The sequence below is a fragment of the Dromiciops gliroides genome, chromosome 3 (assembly GCF_019393635.1).
Source record: "Dromiciops gliroides isolate mDroGli1 chromosome 3, mDroGli1.pri, whole genome shotgun sequence".
Taxonomy (NCBI): Eukaryota; Metazoa; Chordata; class Mammalia; order Microbiotheria; family Microbiotheriidae; genus Dromiciops; species Dromiciops gliroides.
Genome location: NC_057863.1, coordinates 445,162,163 through 445,182,093, shown reverse-complemented (window position 1 = coordinate 445,182,093; position 19,931 = coordinate 445,162,163). Strand labels below are relative to the sequence as shown.

Here is a 19,931-nt window from a genome sequence, read left to right as displayed (position 1 = left end):
ATGAGCCTGAACAATACAAGAACAGTATTTTCTCATATTATTTGAAAGTTTAAATTTAAAAACCAGTCTGATAAAGCACTGGCCCTGGATTCAGGAGGACCTGAGTTCAAATCTGGCCTCAGACACTTGACACTTACTAGCTGTGTGACCCTGGGCAAGTCACTTAACCCTCATTACCCCCTCCCCCCAAAAAGCAGTCTGTATACTGTTTTTAAGATCTTGTTAAAAATAAACTGGGAGGAGCAGCTAGGTGGTGCAGTGGATAAAGTACTGGTCCTGGATTCAGGAGGACCTGAGTTCAAATCCAAACTCAGACACTTACTAGCTGTGTGGCCCTGGGCAAGTCACTTAACCTTTATTGCCCTGAAAAAAAAAAAAAAACACCAACCAAAAAACCCATATAAAAGTAAAAATAAACTGGAGGGGCAGCTAGGTGGTGCACTGGATAGAGCACTGGCCCTGAATTCAGTTGGACCTGAGTTCAAATCTGGTCTCAGACACTTGACACTTACTAGCTGTGTGACCCTGAGCAAGTCACTTAACCCTCATTGCCTCACCAAAAGAAACAAAACAAAACAAAACAAAATTGGAGCAGGGGCAGCTAGGTGGTGCAGTGGATAAAGCACTGGCCCTGGATTCAGGAGGACTTGAGTTCAAATCCATCCTCAGACACTTGACACATACTAGCTGTGTGACCCTGGGCAAGTCACTTAACCCTCATTGCCCAGCCCCCCAAAAATAAGTAAAAAATAAACTGGAGGGGCAGCTAGGTGGCGCAATGGATAGAGCACCGGCCCTGGAGTCAGGAGGACCTGAGTTCAAATCCAGCCTCAGACACTTAACACTTACTAGCTGTGTGACCCTGGGTAAGTCACTTAACCCCAATTGCCTCATTAAAAAAAATTAAAAAAAAAACAAAAAACTGGAACAGCTGAAGATGGAACATGCCTCCCGTATCTCAGCACAGAGATGATGTGATGGGCTGGAGGTGAAGAAGGGGCTGCACATTTTCAGATATAACCAATATATTTATTTGTTTTGATTGAACACAATTATTCATTACGAGGCAAGACTGATATTTGAGGGATGAGGAGACATGGCAAATAGTGATGACACTTTTTAAGAAGAGCTAACGTTTAAAAATACACCACTGGGGCAAAAAAGAAGTTGAAAAAGGGCCACAGACGAATAGTGCAATATGGTTATGACCAGGTATATGACAGAAAGTCACAGTTTTATATACAATCTTTTCTGTTCTTCTTTGAATATTGACATGGTTATCTTTTCTGATGTTTGCTAAATTAGTGATAAAAAGGTAAATTATAAAATAAATAAAAATAAGATAAACTGGAGCCTCCTTATAACCTTATTTGCTATAGCAAGAAATTTATGAGACATTCTTTCTGAGTTCCATTTAATTACTAAAAGGTAAATCAGTCTTACCTACAAACCTTACCCTGGACCACTGGTGTCAAGAATACTAACTCTCAGGGCAGCTAGGTGGTGTAGTGAATAGAGCACCAGCCTTGGATTCAGGAGAACCTGAGTTCAAATCTGACCTCAGACACTTAACACTTACTAGCTGTGTGACCCTGGGCAAGTCACTTAACCCCAATTGCCTCACAAAAAAACAAAACAAAACAAAGAATACTAACTCTCAACAGGCTCCAGTGAATTCTTACATCTTATATAACTTCCACATTAACAATGACATTAAGTAATTACCTCTTCATTATCTGAGACCTAGATACCAATAGCTCTTTAGGAAATTCAAGGTTATAAAATTATGCATACCCTTTGACCCAGAAATACCACTACTTGGTCTGAATCTCAAAGAGATTAAAAAAAAAAAAAAAGGGGGGCGGCTAGGTGGTGCAGTGGATAAAGCACCGGCCCTGGATTCAGGAGTACCTGAGTTCAAATCCGGCCTCAGACACTTGACACTTACTAGCTGTGTGACCTTGGGCAAGTCACTTAACCCCCATTGCCCCACCAAAAAAAAAAAAAGGAAAAGGACCTATATGTATAAAAATATTTATTGGGGCAGCTAGGTGGCGCAGTAAATAGAGCACCAGCCCTGGATTCAGGAGGACCTGAGTTCAAATCCTGCCTCAGACACTTAACACTTACTAGCTGTGTGACCCCGGGCAAGTCACTTAACCCCACCAACTGCCCCGCAAAAAAAACCCACAAACTTTATAGCAGGTCCTTTAGTGGTGGCAAAGAACAGGAAATTGAGAGGATATCAATCAACTGGGGAATGGCTGGCCAAGTTATGGTATATGATTGTGATGGAATACTATTATGCTATTTTAAGAAATGATGAGCAGGATACTCTCAGAGAAACCTGGAAATATTTACATGAACTGAAGCAGAGTGAAATAAGCAGAAGCTGGAGAACACTGTAGATACTAACAACAATATTGTATGATGATCAACTGTGAATGACTTGGCTCTTCTCAGCAATACAATGATCCAAGACAATTCTGAAGGACTTAGGATGAAAAATACTATCCATCTTTAGAGAAAGAACTGATGGAGTCAAAATGAAGATCAAGGCATACTTTTTTTTTTTACTTTATTTTTCTTGGTGGGGGTGGGTTTTGTATATGTTTTCTTTCACATGACTAATATGAAAATGTGTTTTGCATGACTGCACGTATATAACCCATATCAAATTGCTTGCTTCCCTCAAGGGAAGACGAGAGAGAGAATTTGAAACTCAAAATTTCTAAAAATGAACGTTAAAAATTGTTTTGACATTTAATTGGGGAGAAAGTAAAATATTAAACAATAAAAAAAGTTTTAAAAAATAAAGATTGACTTATTTAAAAAAAAAAAAAGAAATTCAAACCTTTATTGTACTGTTGCTGACAATAATGGTCATGAAACCAAGGAATGTCAAATCCGGGGCATTCCACACAGACTGCTCTATTGTATTCCATGAGACGGTTGTAGGTTCTTGTATTTAAGAAAGGAGGTAAATCTGAAATTTAAAATATTAATTAGAATTAAAATCTAAACCTGGTAGCTCATAAACACTCTATTAGTACAGATTATCTATTCCCCATCCCCCATACCTGGGATGTATTCCCTATCTCCTTCCCTTCTTAAATCCCTAATTTCCTTCAAAACTTAGCTCAAATACCTTCTATAAGAGATCTTCCCTACTCCCCAGCTGCTTATACCAACCCTACTCCCCTCAAAAAACAATCATATTTTGTTTATGCTTATATGTATATATGGTAGCTCCCCACCCCAATAAAATATAAGCTTTGTGAAGGCAGACACTATTTTATTTTTGTATTTTAACTACCAAAAAAAAAAACCCAAATGAGGAGAAGGGGGAAGCTAGGTGGCACAGTGGATAGAGCACTGGCCCGGGAGTCAGGAGGACCTGAGTTCAAATCCGGCCTCAGACACTTGACACTTACTAGCTGCGTGACCCTGGGCAAATCACTTAACACTCATTGCCCTGGGAAAAAAAAATCCCAAACAAGTATTTGAACTACCAAAACCTAGGACAGGGCCTAGGATTTAGTAAGAACTCATTAAAGATTTACTGATGAACCTACCATATTAGTAATATATTCTGACTGTCATAATCTTTTTAAGCAAAAAGGTGGAAAAAATGAAGTCCATTTTAATTATAATCTTGCAGTATGTGGGCTTTCTTTCTCTTTTGAGCGGGGTGTCTCTCAGCAATGTACTCAATTTTATGTATAAACTATTTTTGGTCACATAGCTAACATATGTCAAAGGCAGAATGCCTATGCACACTCTACACCTTGCTGCCTCTTGTAAGCATTACTTTAAAATTACCATATAGTTAAAAGTGATTAGGATGTAGCACATGTCCTAATATCTTAAATCACATTACAAAATATTTTCAGATCAGCAGAGGGTGGAACTCTCTATATAAAATACACATAATGGATTTTTTTAATGTTATAGATACATACATTGAAGTTGTGAATCCAACTTGGCCAGGAATTCAATGTTAAATATTGCCTTTATCAGATCTTCTGGAAAATACTCAGCAAGAGCCAACGTAAAACCAAGAAACACTAAGATATGAGGTTGAAAGACACCTGGAAAGAAAATGGAATTCTTAAAAGAAATACTTATAAAAGCACCAGGATCCTCATTAAAAAAGGTGCAAAGTGGGGCAGCTAGGTGGTACAGTGGATAAAGTGCTGGCCCTGGATTCAGGAGGACCTGAGTTCAAGTCCAGCCTCAGACACTTGACACTTACTAGCTGTGTGACCCTGGGCAAGTCACTTAACCCTCATTGCCCCTTAAAAAAACAAAAAAATAACAACAACAACAAAATCCCAAAAAGGTGCAAAGCCCTGGACAACTCATAGATTTTTATACAGAGGATGTTAAAATTAATTATCCAAGAGACTTTTGAAAGGAAAGTATCAAAGAAGGGCAGCGTGGATAAATGTATAGGAAAGTGTATAAATGCAGAAAATGGGGAGGAGGTGGCACCACTGTAGGGGATGTGGAGGGGGATGTTGTAGAGGTACTACTACACATATTGCTCTGGTCTCAGTGAGGTGTTATAGGACTTTGAGCACCAGCTGGCCAAACCACCTCCTTTCCTCTAAGCCCTACCCCCCAGTCATGTGTCAACAGAACAATGTCAACGACTGGCTATAACTGGGAGCAGCTCTGACACACATGTACACACAAATGTAGGTATACATGTGCATATATGTGTCTATATGTAGTGTATATATACACAGATATACGTATGTATCTATATATCTATATCTATATCTATATATATGTATGGGGCACGGTGGAGAGAGCACTGGATCTCAAGTCAGGAAGATTCATCTTCCTGAGTTCAAATCTGGTACCAGATGCTTACTAGCTGTGTGACCTGGACAAGTCACTTGACCCTGTTTGCCTCGGTTTCCTCATCTGTAAAATGGGCTAGAGAAGGAAATGCTGAACCACTCTAGTACCTCTGCCAAGAAAACCTCAAATGAGGTCACAAAGAGTCAGACAAGACTGAAACAACTGAACAGGTATGTGTATATGATGTATATACATATAAAATGAGAAGACAGAGCCAAGTGATTCTTAAATAACCCCCTAACTGGAAAGTTCTAGGAATCCAATATCCTCTGGTAGTAGCAATAAAAAAACTGTAATGACTACACATCTTTGGAAATATAACCAATCCAGAACAGTCAGATAACAAAGCTGCACCCTCTTTTTTTTGGCACTAGTCTGATCAAACTGAAAAAGCAACAATCTTTGCTTTGATAATATAACCGATTTCTAAGAGAATGTAAACTCCGTGAAGAAAGAAGCCCGTTTTCCATTTTTTTCTTTGTGTCCCCAGTGCCCAGCAGATTGGCTTACACATATTAGGCACTTTAATGAATGCCTGCTGAATAGAATCTCCTGGAAATGACTACTCCCTGCACTGACACAGATCCCTGTTCCTCTGGCTTCAGGAGCTGCTATAGCAAAAAAAAAAAAAAAAGTCAGCATCTGATGGCCACTTCTGTTGCCTTCTCTGGTCTTCAGATGGCAGACACACAGCCTGTCACCCAAGATCTTTCCAGCTTGATAAAACCTTACAGAGCTCATGCTCCACTGACAGTTTTTGAGAACGCTGGGTTACCTCTCTCCTGTCCATCCTCTCCTGTTCCTTCCCATAGCACATTCTCTCCTGCCCCCCCCTTCACCCCTAAGACTCACCACTATCATGCTTCCAAGAAAACCTTTCACCAGTAAACTCATCATCCCTCCCAGATTTCATCAGCTTTGGTGCTCACACCTCTTCAGGATTCTCTGCCCCCTCTGATTGAAGGGCTAAAGGTAAAGGAAAAGAACCCCCAAATTTCTGTTTAAAGTGGGTTCAAAGCCCCACCAACTCTGGTTCCCATCAGCTGCTCTCATTGGACTGGACTCCACAAAGTACTTTCTCTCCCTCCCCCAGCCCATTTTTAGCTTTCTTCTATATATTGTCTCCCTCTCCTCATTAGATTTCCAAGTCCCTGAGGTCAATGATTATCTTTTTTTTTTTTTTTTGCGGGGCAATGGGGGTTAAGTGACTTGCCCAGGGTCACACAGCTAGTTAAGTGTCAAGTGTCTGAGGCCGGATTTGAACTCAGGTACTTCTGAATCCAGGGCTGGTGCTTTATCTACTGTGCCACCTAGCTGCCCTCATGATTATCTTTTTTTTTTTAATTTCATATTTACCTCCCCAGTACTTAGCTCAGTTTTGGCAATAGCTGACACTTAGTAAATATTTTCCAACTGGCACAGATCTGACTGTATTGCTACCCTGCTCAATAACCCCAGTGGATACCTATTACCTCTAGGATCAAATAAAAACTCCTCTGCTTGGTACTTAGAGTCCTTCACAACCTGGCTCCAACCTACCCTCTAGTCTTCTTATAAATCAATTACCCTTTACATGCTGTACCATCCAGTCAAACATCTTGCTGTTCCTCACAGGATAGGATGTCTTCTCCCTTTCATAAGATGTCTTCCCTTCTCACTTCTACCTCTCAGAATATCTCATTACCATCAAAATTCAGCTGAAATGACCCCTTGTACATGAGACCTTTCCTGTTTCAATCAGCCACTACTTCCCCCCCGACACACACATACAAATTACCTTCCATTCATTTTGTATACATGTTATATATACTTATATGTGTATATATTGTCTCCCCAATAAAATTAAAGTAAGGAAAGTGACTAAATCATCCAGAACTTATGGCCCAGCAATTCTACTCACAGACATATAAATACAAGGGAGTCAAAAAACAGAAACAAAGACTCAGTATATGTCAAAATAAGCACAATAGCATTCTGTTCACAAAGAAGTGCAAATAAAGAGGATCTGCTAATTGGGGAATAATGGGGAAATTATGATATATGGGGGTAATTAAATACTGTTATGGAGCAAGCATTAAGGAGCTCCCAGGATACAATATGAAGAAAGTGATGTCAAGGGTTAGTCCAACTTACATCAAATATGACAGAGGTTAGATCCATTGGTAACAGAGATAAATGAAGAGTATAGTTTATAATATATACTGAAAATGGATGGAAACTGACCCAAATTGATTATTAAAAGCACTTGAGAAGGAATTATTTCTTTATGACTAGATTTTGCTTTTCATCTTAAAATTGCACCATGAAAACAGATTCTCCAACCCAACAGTTCATTTCAACATAATACACATACTTAAATGGGAGTTAAGGCTCTGGATACAAGCTCCAAAAAATTCATCCTTCTGAGGTGGATCATATTTAAGGACACTGAAGGGAAGTAAGATAGAATGGATTGCCAAAGGATGGATCTGGACAAAAAAAACAAAGTTGTTAGGTTTTAAATATTAATTCAGTAAATCAACTAGATTATAGAATCATAGACTCAGAGCTAGAAGGGGTCTCAGAAACCAACTAGTACAACTTTCTACAGAAGCTTGATTTTTAAAAAATCTACAGTAATGAGGGTAGCTAGGTGGTGTAGTGGATAAAGTACTGGCCCTGGAGTCAGGAGGACCTGAGTTCAAATCTGGCCCCAGACACATGACACTTACTAGCTGTGTGACCCTGGGCAAGTCACTTAACCTTCATTGCCCAGGAAAAAAAAAGAATTTAAAAAAATGTAGTCATGACAGTTATAAAGGTGGTGAATTTCCCAGTTTATGGATTATCTTCTCCCTTGCGTTATGATCCATTTAGCCATTTCATTGCTTATTTTGTAACTCCATTAGTAGTAACATGAGAATAAGAAAAAACTCAAAATCGGGAAATTAATGTGCATAAAACAATAATATTTTTAGTGATAAAGTTCTCTTAGGATTGATTATACTAGCTATACCCAAATACTCTAGCAGACCTATGATGCCATCAATTCAGCATTTCCCTCCAATGTTGAAGATTTCAACTCATCCATGAATGAAAAATAAACCAACACACTACTAATATTTGTAATACTTAATACTTTTACATAATCAGGTTACTATGCAGGTAAGCGAGTTATTCAATTTTAATAGTCAGGACTTATTGTGCTTGAATAAAACTATTTTATTCAAGTTAATTCTCATATCCAGAGTAAAACTGTACTTAACAAAATTTCAGATGAAAACCATGGCATCTCAAGAACCAAAGATAATGTTACATTTTTCAATAGGAAAAGCCATTCTTCTATGAAAAAAAATACACACTAGAAGATGACCTTCATTTAGCAATTTATATTGCACTTTGAAGCTACAAATAAAAAGAAAAGCATAAATGACTGAAATTCTAAAAACTGGGAACTAAAATTTATTGTACTGTCCTCTGAGATGTAGTCATTTCAACACATCTAAAGGTATAATGCTAGAAGTTTTTATTATCATCTCATCCAGCATTAATACATAGCTTTATCAGAGATTTCACCTTGACATAGTCTCCAGAAATGAATCACATTGTACAATATTTATATCATCAAGCAACATTTTAGTTGAAAGGCATGATTTTCATGTTTCATCTTTATGTGTTGAATGCTACCCAGAAGAATGTAAATAACCTGAGGACAGAGAACATTTTGTTTTTGTCTTTGTGTCCTCAGAACTAGATGAATTGGGTTGGATTTTCTCACCCATGTTTCTTACCTCGTGAAGATACTCAATTCTTGAGTACTCAAAAATCACTGGATTACCTACATTCTTTTCCATTTTCAACAGCAGTTGTTTGGCTACTAATGGGTATCCATGTGATAGTGGCTATTATTAGATTCTCAAAATCATGACTCCATGGGTGGTAGGTGAAGGAGTATGGGAGCTGAGCTGAGAAAACCAGTCTAATTGTTAATAGAAGATGGAGAACCAAACTAGAAATCACAGAATGACTTCAAACATACTACAAGGACTCAGGATGATTCTACCACATAAATCACACAAAATCATATAATCATACTTCTAATAGTTAATATTAACATTTATACTAATAATACCAATAGGATCTATGATTTTATCATTATGAGGAACTATAGTGTGGGGACGCAGATCATATGCAACCAATCTATAACTTAGAGGCACATAGAAGTCGTGACTTACCCAGGTTGGCATGGGATTTGAATAAAGGTCTTCCTGACTCAAAGCTTGACATTTCACCCATTAAAATTTAATGTCTCTACTGTAATATTTATATAAGCTTATTATGAAATATTTAACTTCAACTAGTACCTTATCAATTTGCTGGATAGTCACAGAAGCTATCTTGTCAAGCACTGGAGCACTAAGGTAGTTAGCCTTGACAATAAAAGATGATAGGTTGGTAATATTTGAATATGTGATTTGGTCACCCAAGCGTTGCAAGGTGACAATTGTTTCTGCAAGAAGTTCTTCCTCAAACCATTCTCCATTAACATATTTAAGTTCTTTCCACAATACATTCAAATTGTTGGCTTTTTGTAATCTCCTATAACCATAGTTATTTAATTGTGGAAGTAGCTTGATAGTTTTCTGATAAGCATTGTCCAGATATGAATGGTCATGTTGAAACCATGTTGAAAGAGATGATGCAAAAGCATTTAGATCACTTAAATTGCATTGTGGTAGAATGGATTCCACACGGGAAAACCCTGGTTCATCCAAGCAAGGAGAAGGAAGCATGGTGATAGCATGGACCAGCACAGAAATTTCACTAGGTTTAACATTATTTCTCAAGTGGCTGTAAAAAAAAAAAGAAAAGAAAAGAAAAAGGACAAAACAACCAGTATAAAAATAATTTATATGTAAATTATGTTATATTAGGTTGAAAGAAGGCATTTATTAAATGATAAATAGTTCATTCTTGGCATCTACTATTCCATCCAATAAAAAGTAAGCTTCTAAAAGAAAAAAAAAGGTAAGTTTCTTGAAGAGAAGGATTATTTCAATTTTGTTGGGGTTCTGTTTTAATCCCCAGTGCCTAACATAGTACCTTGCCCAAAATAACTGAGTAACAAGTGGTTACTGAATTAAATCAAACATTGTAGGTTGACTAGGTAAGTGGTGTCAAATTCAGATACAAATGGGGCCATTGAACTATACTTAAGGATCCCTGTAGGATCACACACCGACTTAGAAAACTACATGTTAACATTATTTATCTTCTATTGTATTTTAATTTTTTGTTAAATATTCCCAATTATGCTTTTGTTTTTATTTTTTTGTGGGTCAATGAGGGTTAAGTAACTTGCCCAGGGTCACACAGCTAGTAAGTGTCAAGTGTCTGAGGCCGGATTTGAACTCAGGTCCTCCTGAATCCAGGGCCGGTGCTTTATCCACTGTGCCACCTAGCTGCCCCCCCCATTATGTTTTAATCTTGTTTGGGCTCACTCAGGCAACCTGCTTGATAAATGTGCTCTCCTTTTAATAGATAGGAATCTAGGCCTTTCTCTCTCTCTTTACTCTCTCTCTTTAAACTATTTGGTGGCATAGATTGAAAATACAAAAAAATTTTAAAAGATAAAAATAAAACAATAATGGGTCACTAAAAGAAACCAGAGACTCATTTGTGGTGGGACAGTTATTAGGAACAAGAGAGATGTGCTTGTTCTACAGAAAATATTTCTAAAAAATCTAAACTATATGAGAAACTTAATCTTTTTTTTTTTACAAAAGTATTTCCCAATCTGAAAGAAAGAGTAGCATAGTGGTCAGAGAGACAGGCTTGGAGGAAGAAAGACCCTGGGTCAAGCCCATCCTCAGACACATACCAGCTGTGTGACCCAGGGGAAGTCACTTAACCTCTTGTAACCCTGACAACTTACTAAAACTACTAGTTGTAGAGAATTTGTGCATCTGCATGGGTAGAAGGAATTTCTTCACCAGAAATTCTCTAAACCAATGAAATCAGATCCAGATAAAAAGAAAACAGAAACAAACAAAAAACCTCCTAATCCACCTACAATCAAATGATATTAACAAATAATTTTCAGGAAATACAGATGGCCAATAACTTTTTAAAATGTTCAACCTAGGGGGCAGCTAGGTGGCGCAGTGGATGAAGCACCGGCCCTGGATTCAGGAGTGCCTGAGTTCAGGTCCGGCCTCTGACACTTGACACTTACTAGCTGTGTGGCCCTGGGCAGGTCACTTAACCCCCATTGCCCTGCAAAAAACAAAAACAAAAACAAATAAATGTTCAACCTTGTTAATAATAAAAGAGATGCAAGTCAAAATGTTGAGGTACCACTTTTCACCTATCAACTTCGTTAAAAAAAAATAACTAAAATCAAAACTCAGTGTTCAAGTTTAGCCCCAAAGAGGAGATGAGAAGACACTTCCCCCTGATCATCTATAGAAGTATGGGGGGTGGGGGTAGGTGCTGCATGTGGAAGGGAGGAGTCCATGAGTATGCAACATTGACTATAATAACAAGTTTTTTTATTTGATGCTTGGTTTTGCAGAATTTTTTTTCTCTTCTCCTGCTAAGAAAATTCCTTGTTATAAGGGATGGCTAATAGCAGGAAAAGGAAGGAAAACAGGAAAATCTAGGCAACGTAAAAACAAAGGATATCAACAAAAATTGATTTAAAACATTCAATGATAGCAGGATTATGGATAAACATATACTCATTCATTGCTAATTGAATTGCAAACATAGTTTTTTTTGGTAAAGCAATCTGGAGATATGTGATAAAAATTGTTTTAAAACCATACTTTCACCTAATAATTCTCTTTTCTTTTGCCACCTAATAATTCTAATGTTGGGACATACTCCCTATGAATTTTATCAAAAACAAACCCAAAAAAGTGCTACCTATTCAAAGATTTTCATAGCCTTCTTATTTTTTACTGAAAAACATCCAAAAATAAGTAAACTGATAAACTGATGTAATACAATACTATAACTATAACATAACATAATTATAACATAATTAAGACCAACAAATGAGGAGTATAAAGAAATACACAAGACCTTTATGAAAGAATGTTAAATTTTTTTTAAAAGCTAGAAGAAAAAATGCCTATGACCACACAAATGAAAACGGAGACTCGTGATATTTAGATGAGTGACTGAAAAAGTTAAGATATTTTACAAGCTGAAGTTAAATTCACTTAAATGTAAATAGTAACAAAGGTGAGTCTGATGTACCGTTGTTGGATATCATGTTTATAATGAAGTTTAAAAAAAAAATTTTTTAAACAGATCTGTTTGGGAGTAAGCCCAGAATCTTTTGCTAGAGGATAGCCAAGGTCTTCCAAAACACATCAGTCACAGAACACTGTCCAGGATAGACGAGAAGGCTGGAGAGACCTAATATGACTCATGGAACTCCAGGGATCCCCTGGTCTGACCCCTTCTAAGTGGAATAATTGTTTTTATATTATTATTTTTATAATGTTCATAATAAATAATATCATGCCTTAACAGTGGCCATATTTTTAACCCCAGTAGATTCTGCCCTCAAAATGAGTCAACACATTTGAACATAGTTATGCTGCCTAAAAATTTTGTGAGTGACTTATCATATGAAAACTAAAACAAACAGCTTTATTTTAAACTTACCTAAGCAGTAGTTCTCTGATAATCCTAAAAAGCTCTGGATGATTAAGATTCAAGTGAACCAAGGCTTTGGTTATCTTTGCCAGTTCCACTGGTTTATAGACATGCAAGTATTTGTGTAAGACAGAAGAAATTCTGAAAGCAAGGTCAAACAATGATTATTATAATAAACTCTTAATTTTTAGCAGCTTATAATAGATGACCAATAAGGGTGGCACACTGGACAGAGCCCTGGCCCTGGAGTCAAGAGGACCTAAGTTCAAATCCAGTCCCAGACGCTTGACACTTATTAGCTGTGTGACCCCAGGCAAGTCACTTAAACCCAGATTGCCTTAAATATCGAGGGCCATCTCCAGTCATCCTGATGTATATCTTGCCACTGGACCCAGATGACTCTGGAGAAAAGAGTGAGGCTGGTGACTTTGCACAGCCCTTCCTCACTTCAATCCAATTCATTGCAAGTCATGACATCCGTTATGGTCCTCTTTGAGAATGAAGGATAAACAACTACAAGAAGACAGCCAATAACCAGAAAAGCAGCTTGAATTCAGAGCTAATTCAAAACTATGATTGTTGCCCTTAAACTCAATTCCTCCAGCCAGAAGAGTAATTACAAAGTATCACAATTTATTGCCTTTTCCCCTCTACTCTCAGCCATCTCTCTGATAAAGATGATCAAAAGTATTTGGGTGGCCCCAAAGCAAGCAAGATGAGGGAGGGGAGAAAGATAAATAATCAACAACTAGATAATAGAGCATTGATTCCTTTTAATTAACATTAAACAAACTATATACTTTCTCTTGTTCTAAATTCTTTTACTAAAGAAATAATAAATGTGCATGAAAATGTCAAGGTCACTAGTAGATAATTAATGGAAACTCAAAGTCCATATGGTCATGAATTCCCTTTAATGGTAATGGTATCCAATACTTTGAAAATTAGTGGCTATGTCTTTTATTCCTCCACTTTTTCCTATATTATGATGTTCTTTTTTGGTCTAAAAGCAGCTATAAATCAGGAAATTATAGGAAAATCATTCCTGTTCTCTACTTTGCAAAAGAAAATGATAAAATAATCAAAAGACAGTTCCCCACATGCCTTTGCACATACAAAAAGGATTGTACTAGCTAAAGTATATATACATTTTCGAAATAGTGGTAGAAGAACAATCCAGTTATAGTATCAAAAATTTAAAAGAAAATTACTTTTCAATCAGATGTGAATGTTTGCTATTCATTTTGCCCATTGTGACAACTATGGCTAATGCTTCTTGACTGGTCAGTTCATCCATCATCATTTGTAGAGCTGACATAAGCCTAGAAAACAGAAAAAGTTGAAAATATTGATAAGTTGACAATTCTTCAAAATTGGAAGGAGAGATTTTTTTCAGAAAAAAGGAATGGAGGTTAGGAATCAATCATGATTTCACTATATCTATTGTGGAACTGAAATTAAAATTTGTACATCTTCTAAATGTACAAGTCAATTATAGTAAAAAGAAATGTTTTGTTTGATACTTTAAAAACTGAGGAATTAGGGTTAGGATGCCGAAATAGTGTAAAATAAGGAAATTATTCAATGCTAGCTGAATAGGTATAGCAAATAATTCTACAAAATATAAACAGGTGTACCTATTATGCCTGTATATTAATACTTGCATAAATGGTGGAACCACATTCTAATAATATGGAAGGAAATTTAATGTACAAAAAGTATATTTTGTACACCATCCAAGGGACTTAGTTAATGAAGTATTAAAAGATTCCATTTAGGGGGCGGCTAGGTGGCGCAGTGGATAAAGCACCGGCCCTGGATTCAGGAGTACCTGAGTTCAAATCCGGTCTCAGACACTTGACACTTACTAGCTGTGTGACCCTGGGCAAGTCACTTAACCCCCATTGCCCGGCAAAAAAAAAAAAAAAAAAAAAGATTCCATTTATATTGTAGGATCTCCTATAAGGCAGTCCCCACAGCATGGGCTTGGAAACATCTGCTCTTGTTTGTCTTCCATGTGTACTGCCCTCCTCACACTACCACTTCTGTATCTTTTCCTAAAACTAAATCGGCCTCCCAGCATCAGCTTGATAACATTCTTTCCCAAAATGCATAGCTGGGAAATCCCTTTTTCTTCAAAAATGTCCTCCTTCCTAAAATTAAAAAGGGATGGTGAATGTCCCTCTAATTCAACTCCTATTACTCACTTTTTTGTTTAAAATAATTATTTTTAAAACTTAATAATACTCTCAAATACCAATAAATTATACAACTGAATCCCAAATAAAACCACAAAAATTCAACTATCTACGATTTTATTTTAAAATAAAAAGAAAAGTTAAACTAACCAGATTGACTTTGTGCTCTCTCAATAATCTAAAAAATACATTATATATTTAATGAAATGTTTTCATTTAACTTTTTTATTTGTCTTCCTGTCAACATTGCTGTCTATTTCGGCATTTGGCCAGCAGGTTGCTCTTGTTTGCAAAAGGCAGGACCCAAGTCTAGTTCATATATGCCTATCATGCCACATATACAGAAACACAATAAATGCTTGTGAAAACAGTAAAAACCACTGTTTAGTGCCAAGCATAGGATAATTGGAAATGTTTAATTTTTGTACCTCAAAGGTCTTGTGTCTGAGGGCAAGTTCAGTATTATGATCATGAAAGAGAAAATGGGGTCACAAAAATAGAGCTGAAAAGACCTTTAAGGTTATCTAACTCATATCCTTCATTTTAAAGACGAAAAAATGAAGCCTGGGAATCCCTACAGTCGCACAAGTGGCAGAATCAAGATTTGATGTCCTCTGACTCCAAATCCGACACTCTTTCCACTGCTCCATGTTACCCTTCCAGTGGAGGCCCAGAGAGCCCATTTACCTTTTTATGTATCCATAGAACATTAACAAAACTCTCATGGCTCCCAGGAAAGCCCAGGATGGAAGCAGAAATCAGAGTGATTTTTCAGAGATGATCCCAAGATTAAACCCAAAGATGTGCAAACCCAGACTTTCAATTCCAAGACATCTTTATGTATGTGTGGCTAAAATTGAAGCTCTGGGGTTACATAAACCAGGTTTGATATTGGGGGATTCATCACTTTTTTTTTTTTAAGTGAGGCAATTGGGGTTAAGTGACTTGCCCAGGGTCACACAGCCAGTAAGTGTTAAGTGTCTGAGGCTGGATTTGAACTCAGGTACTCCTGACTCCAGGGCCGGTGCTCTATCCACTGCACCATCTAGCTGCCCCGACTCATCACTTTTTGATTTGTGCCCTTGTCCAGGTTTTCTCCTGAGGATATGAGGATTTGGCTTCTGTTAAGGTCCCCATAACAAAGACAAAACCGGCCCTCATTTCCCATGCATGAATTCAAGCTAACAAAACATTGAAAATAGGCTTTATTTAATCCAACAGGAACTACAAAGGACTCTCACCCAAGTCCATTCATAGATATGGCAATTATCCTACCTCTAGTGGGCCTTCATCTTTCTAAGGAACCTGAACAATGAATCAGTGTCATAGTACTACCCTAGGGGTGAGGACCGCACCAACCAGAGTTGGTAGCCATACAATAATACCCTTCCTCCTGTGAACTCAACTATTCTAGAAACCTAGACAGTCCTTCAGAGATAGTACAGAAAGGGCCCATTCAGGGAAAAATATTCTTTGAAATTCTCCATGGCATATTTGTCAATCTTTCTGCATCCCTGCATAGGCAGTATTTGGCCAGTACTGACTTAGGAGTTCTTAGCCACGGTCTACAGATAAGCAGCAAAGAAAGGTGTTTGAAGTATATTTCTATAATTACAAAAGATCTAGAACTGCTTTTCTGTTCACCTCTATAACATGACTGGGCATACTGCTTAGCCTTCCAAACTGATGGGAGAGACCTGAATTTTAAATCTCTATATTTCCCCAAAGAAAGAAGCAAATCATTTTTAGGTAGACTTACTGTTTCTTTTCTGTTGGTCCAGCCAAAGGTCCCAAGGCAACAAATAATTTTATGAAGGAAGCAGGATCATTGTAAAGAGCAATCATTTTAGAGAGTTCCTCTCTGGCTAATACTTGAAATGGAAAATTATTAAACTGCAGAGACTGGTACAGTGCAAGAATAAGACTGAGGGTATCCAAATTCAGATGAGCAATATTGTTGATGAACACACAATTGCACTTTTCTAATAATGAGTGATAATTATAGTGAATATTTTGGAGAAATCGCACTATTCTTATTGAAGTATTAAACAGGGAAGGATCGGTTGTGTCTAAGAGAAGCTCTGTTTTGTTCACAATTCGTTCACAAAAATTTTGTGAGATAACAGAAGAGATATTCACCATCAAGACAGACAATGTCCTAAAAAGTAAAGAGATTTTTTAACAGTTACACATTGTTAAAACAATCACAATCATTTCTTTAAAAATAAATGATCAGGGGCAGCTAGATGGCGCAGTGGATAGAGCACCGGCCCTGGAGTCAGGAGTACCTGAGTTCAAATCCGGCCTCAGACACTTAACACTTACTAGCTGTGTGACCCTGGGCAAGTCACTTAACCCCAATTGCCTCACTAAAAATAAATAAATAAATAAATGATCAGATCTGAAGAAAAATGTAAAAAATATAAATAACATAATGGGATGATTACATTACAAAAAACAAACAAACATAAAATCAAATTCAAGACAAGAAAAGTTGAAATGATACTTTATGGAGTTCTTGAAACCCTCAATTTTTTTCTCAGCTTTTTTTTTGGTGGGGCAATGAGGGTTAGTTAAGTGACTTGCCCAGGGTCACATAGCTAGTAAGTGTCAAGTGTCTGAGGCCGGATTTGAACTCAGGTACTCAGTCATCCTGTGAGGTAAATGCTATAGATATCACACTCATTTTACAGATGAGGAAACTGAGACTCAGAGGTAGTAATTGACTGAGTGATTCAAATGAGATACTTATATGTAAAACATTTCACAAATTTTAAAGAATCAATAATAATAAGGGTCAATTGTCACCACTGTCATTTTTTAGTTTAAAAAAACTTTTCTATAATATAAAAGATTTTTTAAAACTTCTACCAACACAGGCATGTGCTGGTTGTAAAACCAAGACCTCAGAACTGTAACGATTGGAATAACGCCACCTGCTGGAGACTTACTGTAGAAGAGTTCTGCCCATGAAGCAAAGGTCTTTGAGGGCAAGACCAGGAGTCTTTTCTTTGGCATCAGGAAGTGACGCGGACTAGTGGGAGGAGGAAGGAAGAGACTGGCGCTCGGTTTCGCGCTCTTTCCTTTGGACTCTGGTGGAGAGCGGAGCTAGAAATGTGCTCTCCCTTTAATAGATAGGAATCTAGGCCTTTCTCTCTCTCTTTACCAAATTCTTATTCTCCTTAATAAATGCTTAAAAGTCTAACTCTTGCTAAAGCTTATAATTTATTGGCGACCACTCATTAGATATTTTAGACAGACAAGCTAGAATTTTAGCCCTTAACAGAACCCTGGGCAATGCTTTTTAAATATTAACTTCAAGAGATCTAGAAATGAGAAAAATATCATCACTATTGGGTGGAATGGGATAGGGAGGGGAGTTATTTTAAAAGGTAATTAATAATGGGGCAGCTAGGTGGCACAGTGGATAAAGCACTGGCCCTGGATTCAGGAGTACCTGAGTTCAAATCCAGCCTCAGACATTTGACACTTACTAGCTGTGTGACCCTGGACAAGTCACTTAACCCCCATTGCCTAGCAAAAAAAACAAAAATAAAAACAAAAACAAAAAACAAAAAGGTAACTAATAAGATCAGCTATATTTGAGTCAATCATCATAAAAAGTGAGTGAGAAGGTTGAGGGTGAGTCAGAATACATCTGTTGATAACAATTACACAAAATCTAAAGGAAAAAGGTCTGAAAAAAATCTAATGGCATAATGATGAGTTGGTACTACCCATATTTTAGTTATGATATCAAATGAATGAAAGTTGATTACTACTCTTAACTCTTTTTTTTTCCCCCGGGGCAATGGGGGTTAAGTGACTTGCCCAGGGTAACACAGCTAGTAAGTGTTAAGTGTCTGAGACTGGATTTGAACTCAGGTACTCCTGAATCCAGGGCCAGCGCTTTAACCACTGAACCATCTAGCTGCCCCTACTCTTAACTCTTAATAATCATTCCTATGGTCCCTTTTCCAATCTCTCTCTTATCAGAATAAACCACAACTCTGTCATTTAGTTTCCAACAGCTAAGAATAGCAAACAATGTGTATCAAAAACTGTTCATTTAAGGTACTCCCTTCCATCTTAATTTTTGGCTTGGTGTTCATTGCCATGCTAAAAGTCACCACTTCCTCCTTTCTCTCAAATACTTATTCTTCAATATCCTCAAGCCTCCCTCTAGTTTTCCTACTATTGCTTATAAAAACTGAAACAAAGAAAGCTGAGTATTTTCAGTACAGTCTTTTTAGTCTATTATAAAAATAGAAGAGAGAAAAAATTTACTAGACCAAACATTCTATAAAGGCAAGAAACAGCGTCATCACACATATTCTTCACAGTTCCCACAATGCTTAGAATAGTAAATGGTAGACCCAATTTAATAATATTTGTTGAAGTGAAAGGACAGGAAGTTGAAGGAAGTTGAAGTAACCTTCAGGGGTTACTTTTTAATTAACAGATAAGCCACACCAACCCCCCCAAAATTAACAACTCTCCTTTGCCAATTTGAAAAAGAACTATTTTCAGATGGAGAAAATTAGAAAGATACAATTTGATGGTAAATTATATACATCTTAGGCTGCATGAGATTTAATTTGATCTCTGGATTTGGCTGAATTGAATTTCACTATCATCATCTTTACCTTAAGTCCTGAACTGAATCCAAGTTCCTGTTTACAGCATCAGCTATTTTTCCCATTAAAGGACTAACATGCATCTGTTGATCCACTAGGCAGGTGGAGAATTTTGACAGTATTTTAAGGTCAAACCTATTGTATGAAACACACAAGAAATAACATTAGTAATAACTCACATAAAGTAGATAAAACAATACTTAGCAAATACAAAGCTCTTCATCAGTGATGAACTTCTACATTTTTCAAAGGACTAGGACAATTTCAACTCATGGTTATGTATTAAGAATGAAAATAAATTCATCTAAAAATATCACCAACTTTTAGTTATGCAACTTTTCTATCTGATATTATATTAACTGAAAATACAAACTTCTTACTCTGTTTTAGGGGCATACAATTACCTACCCTATCATACCACAGTCACATACTCAATTATTTAAACATCTCAATGATAGGATATTGTAATTATTCTAGAAAAGCCTAGTTTCAAAATCAGGATAAGCTGTTTTTAACACTGCCTAGTGACATTTTGAAGCAGTAGTTCTCAAAGTGTAATCCACAGACCCAAGGGGTCTCT

General features: G+C 37.0%; 1 protein-coding gene across 3 annotated transcripts in view; it reads right to left on the bottom strand.

The window, feature by feature from the left end:
• FASTKD1 (FAST kinase domains 1) overlaps positions 1 to 19,931 on the bottom strand; it is a 47,509-nt gene that overhangs the window by 8,053 nt on the left and 19,525 nt on the right. For all 3 annotated transcript variants that reach the window (XM_043992507.1, XM_043992508.1, XM_043992509.1), the window contains 8 exons: positions 19,361 to 19,486; positions 16,474 to 16,872; positions 13,728 to 13,838; positions 12,526 to 12,657; positions 9,213 to 9,699; positions 7,223 to 7,337; positions 3,963 to 4,091; positions 2,855 to 2,986 (listed from right to left, as the gene is read on the bottom strand). In XM_043992507.1, the coding sequence (XP_043848442.1) occupies positions 2,855 to 2,986; positions 3,963 to 4,091; positions 7,223 to 7,337; positions 9,213 to 9,699; positions 12,526 to 12,657; positions 13,728 to 13,838; positions 16,474 to 16,872; positions 19,361 to 19,486 (1,631 nt within the window). The remainder of the gene's footprint in view (positions 1 to 2,854; positions 2,987 to 3,962; positions 4,092 to 7,222; positions 7,338 to 9,212; positions 9,700 to 12,525; positions 12,658 to 13,727; positions 13,839 to 16,473; positions 16,873 to 19,360; positions 19,487 to 19,931) is intronic.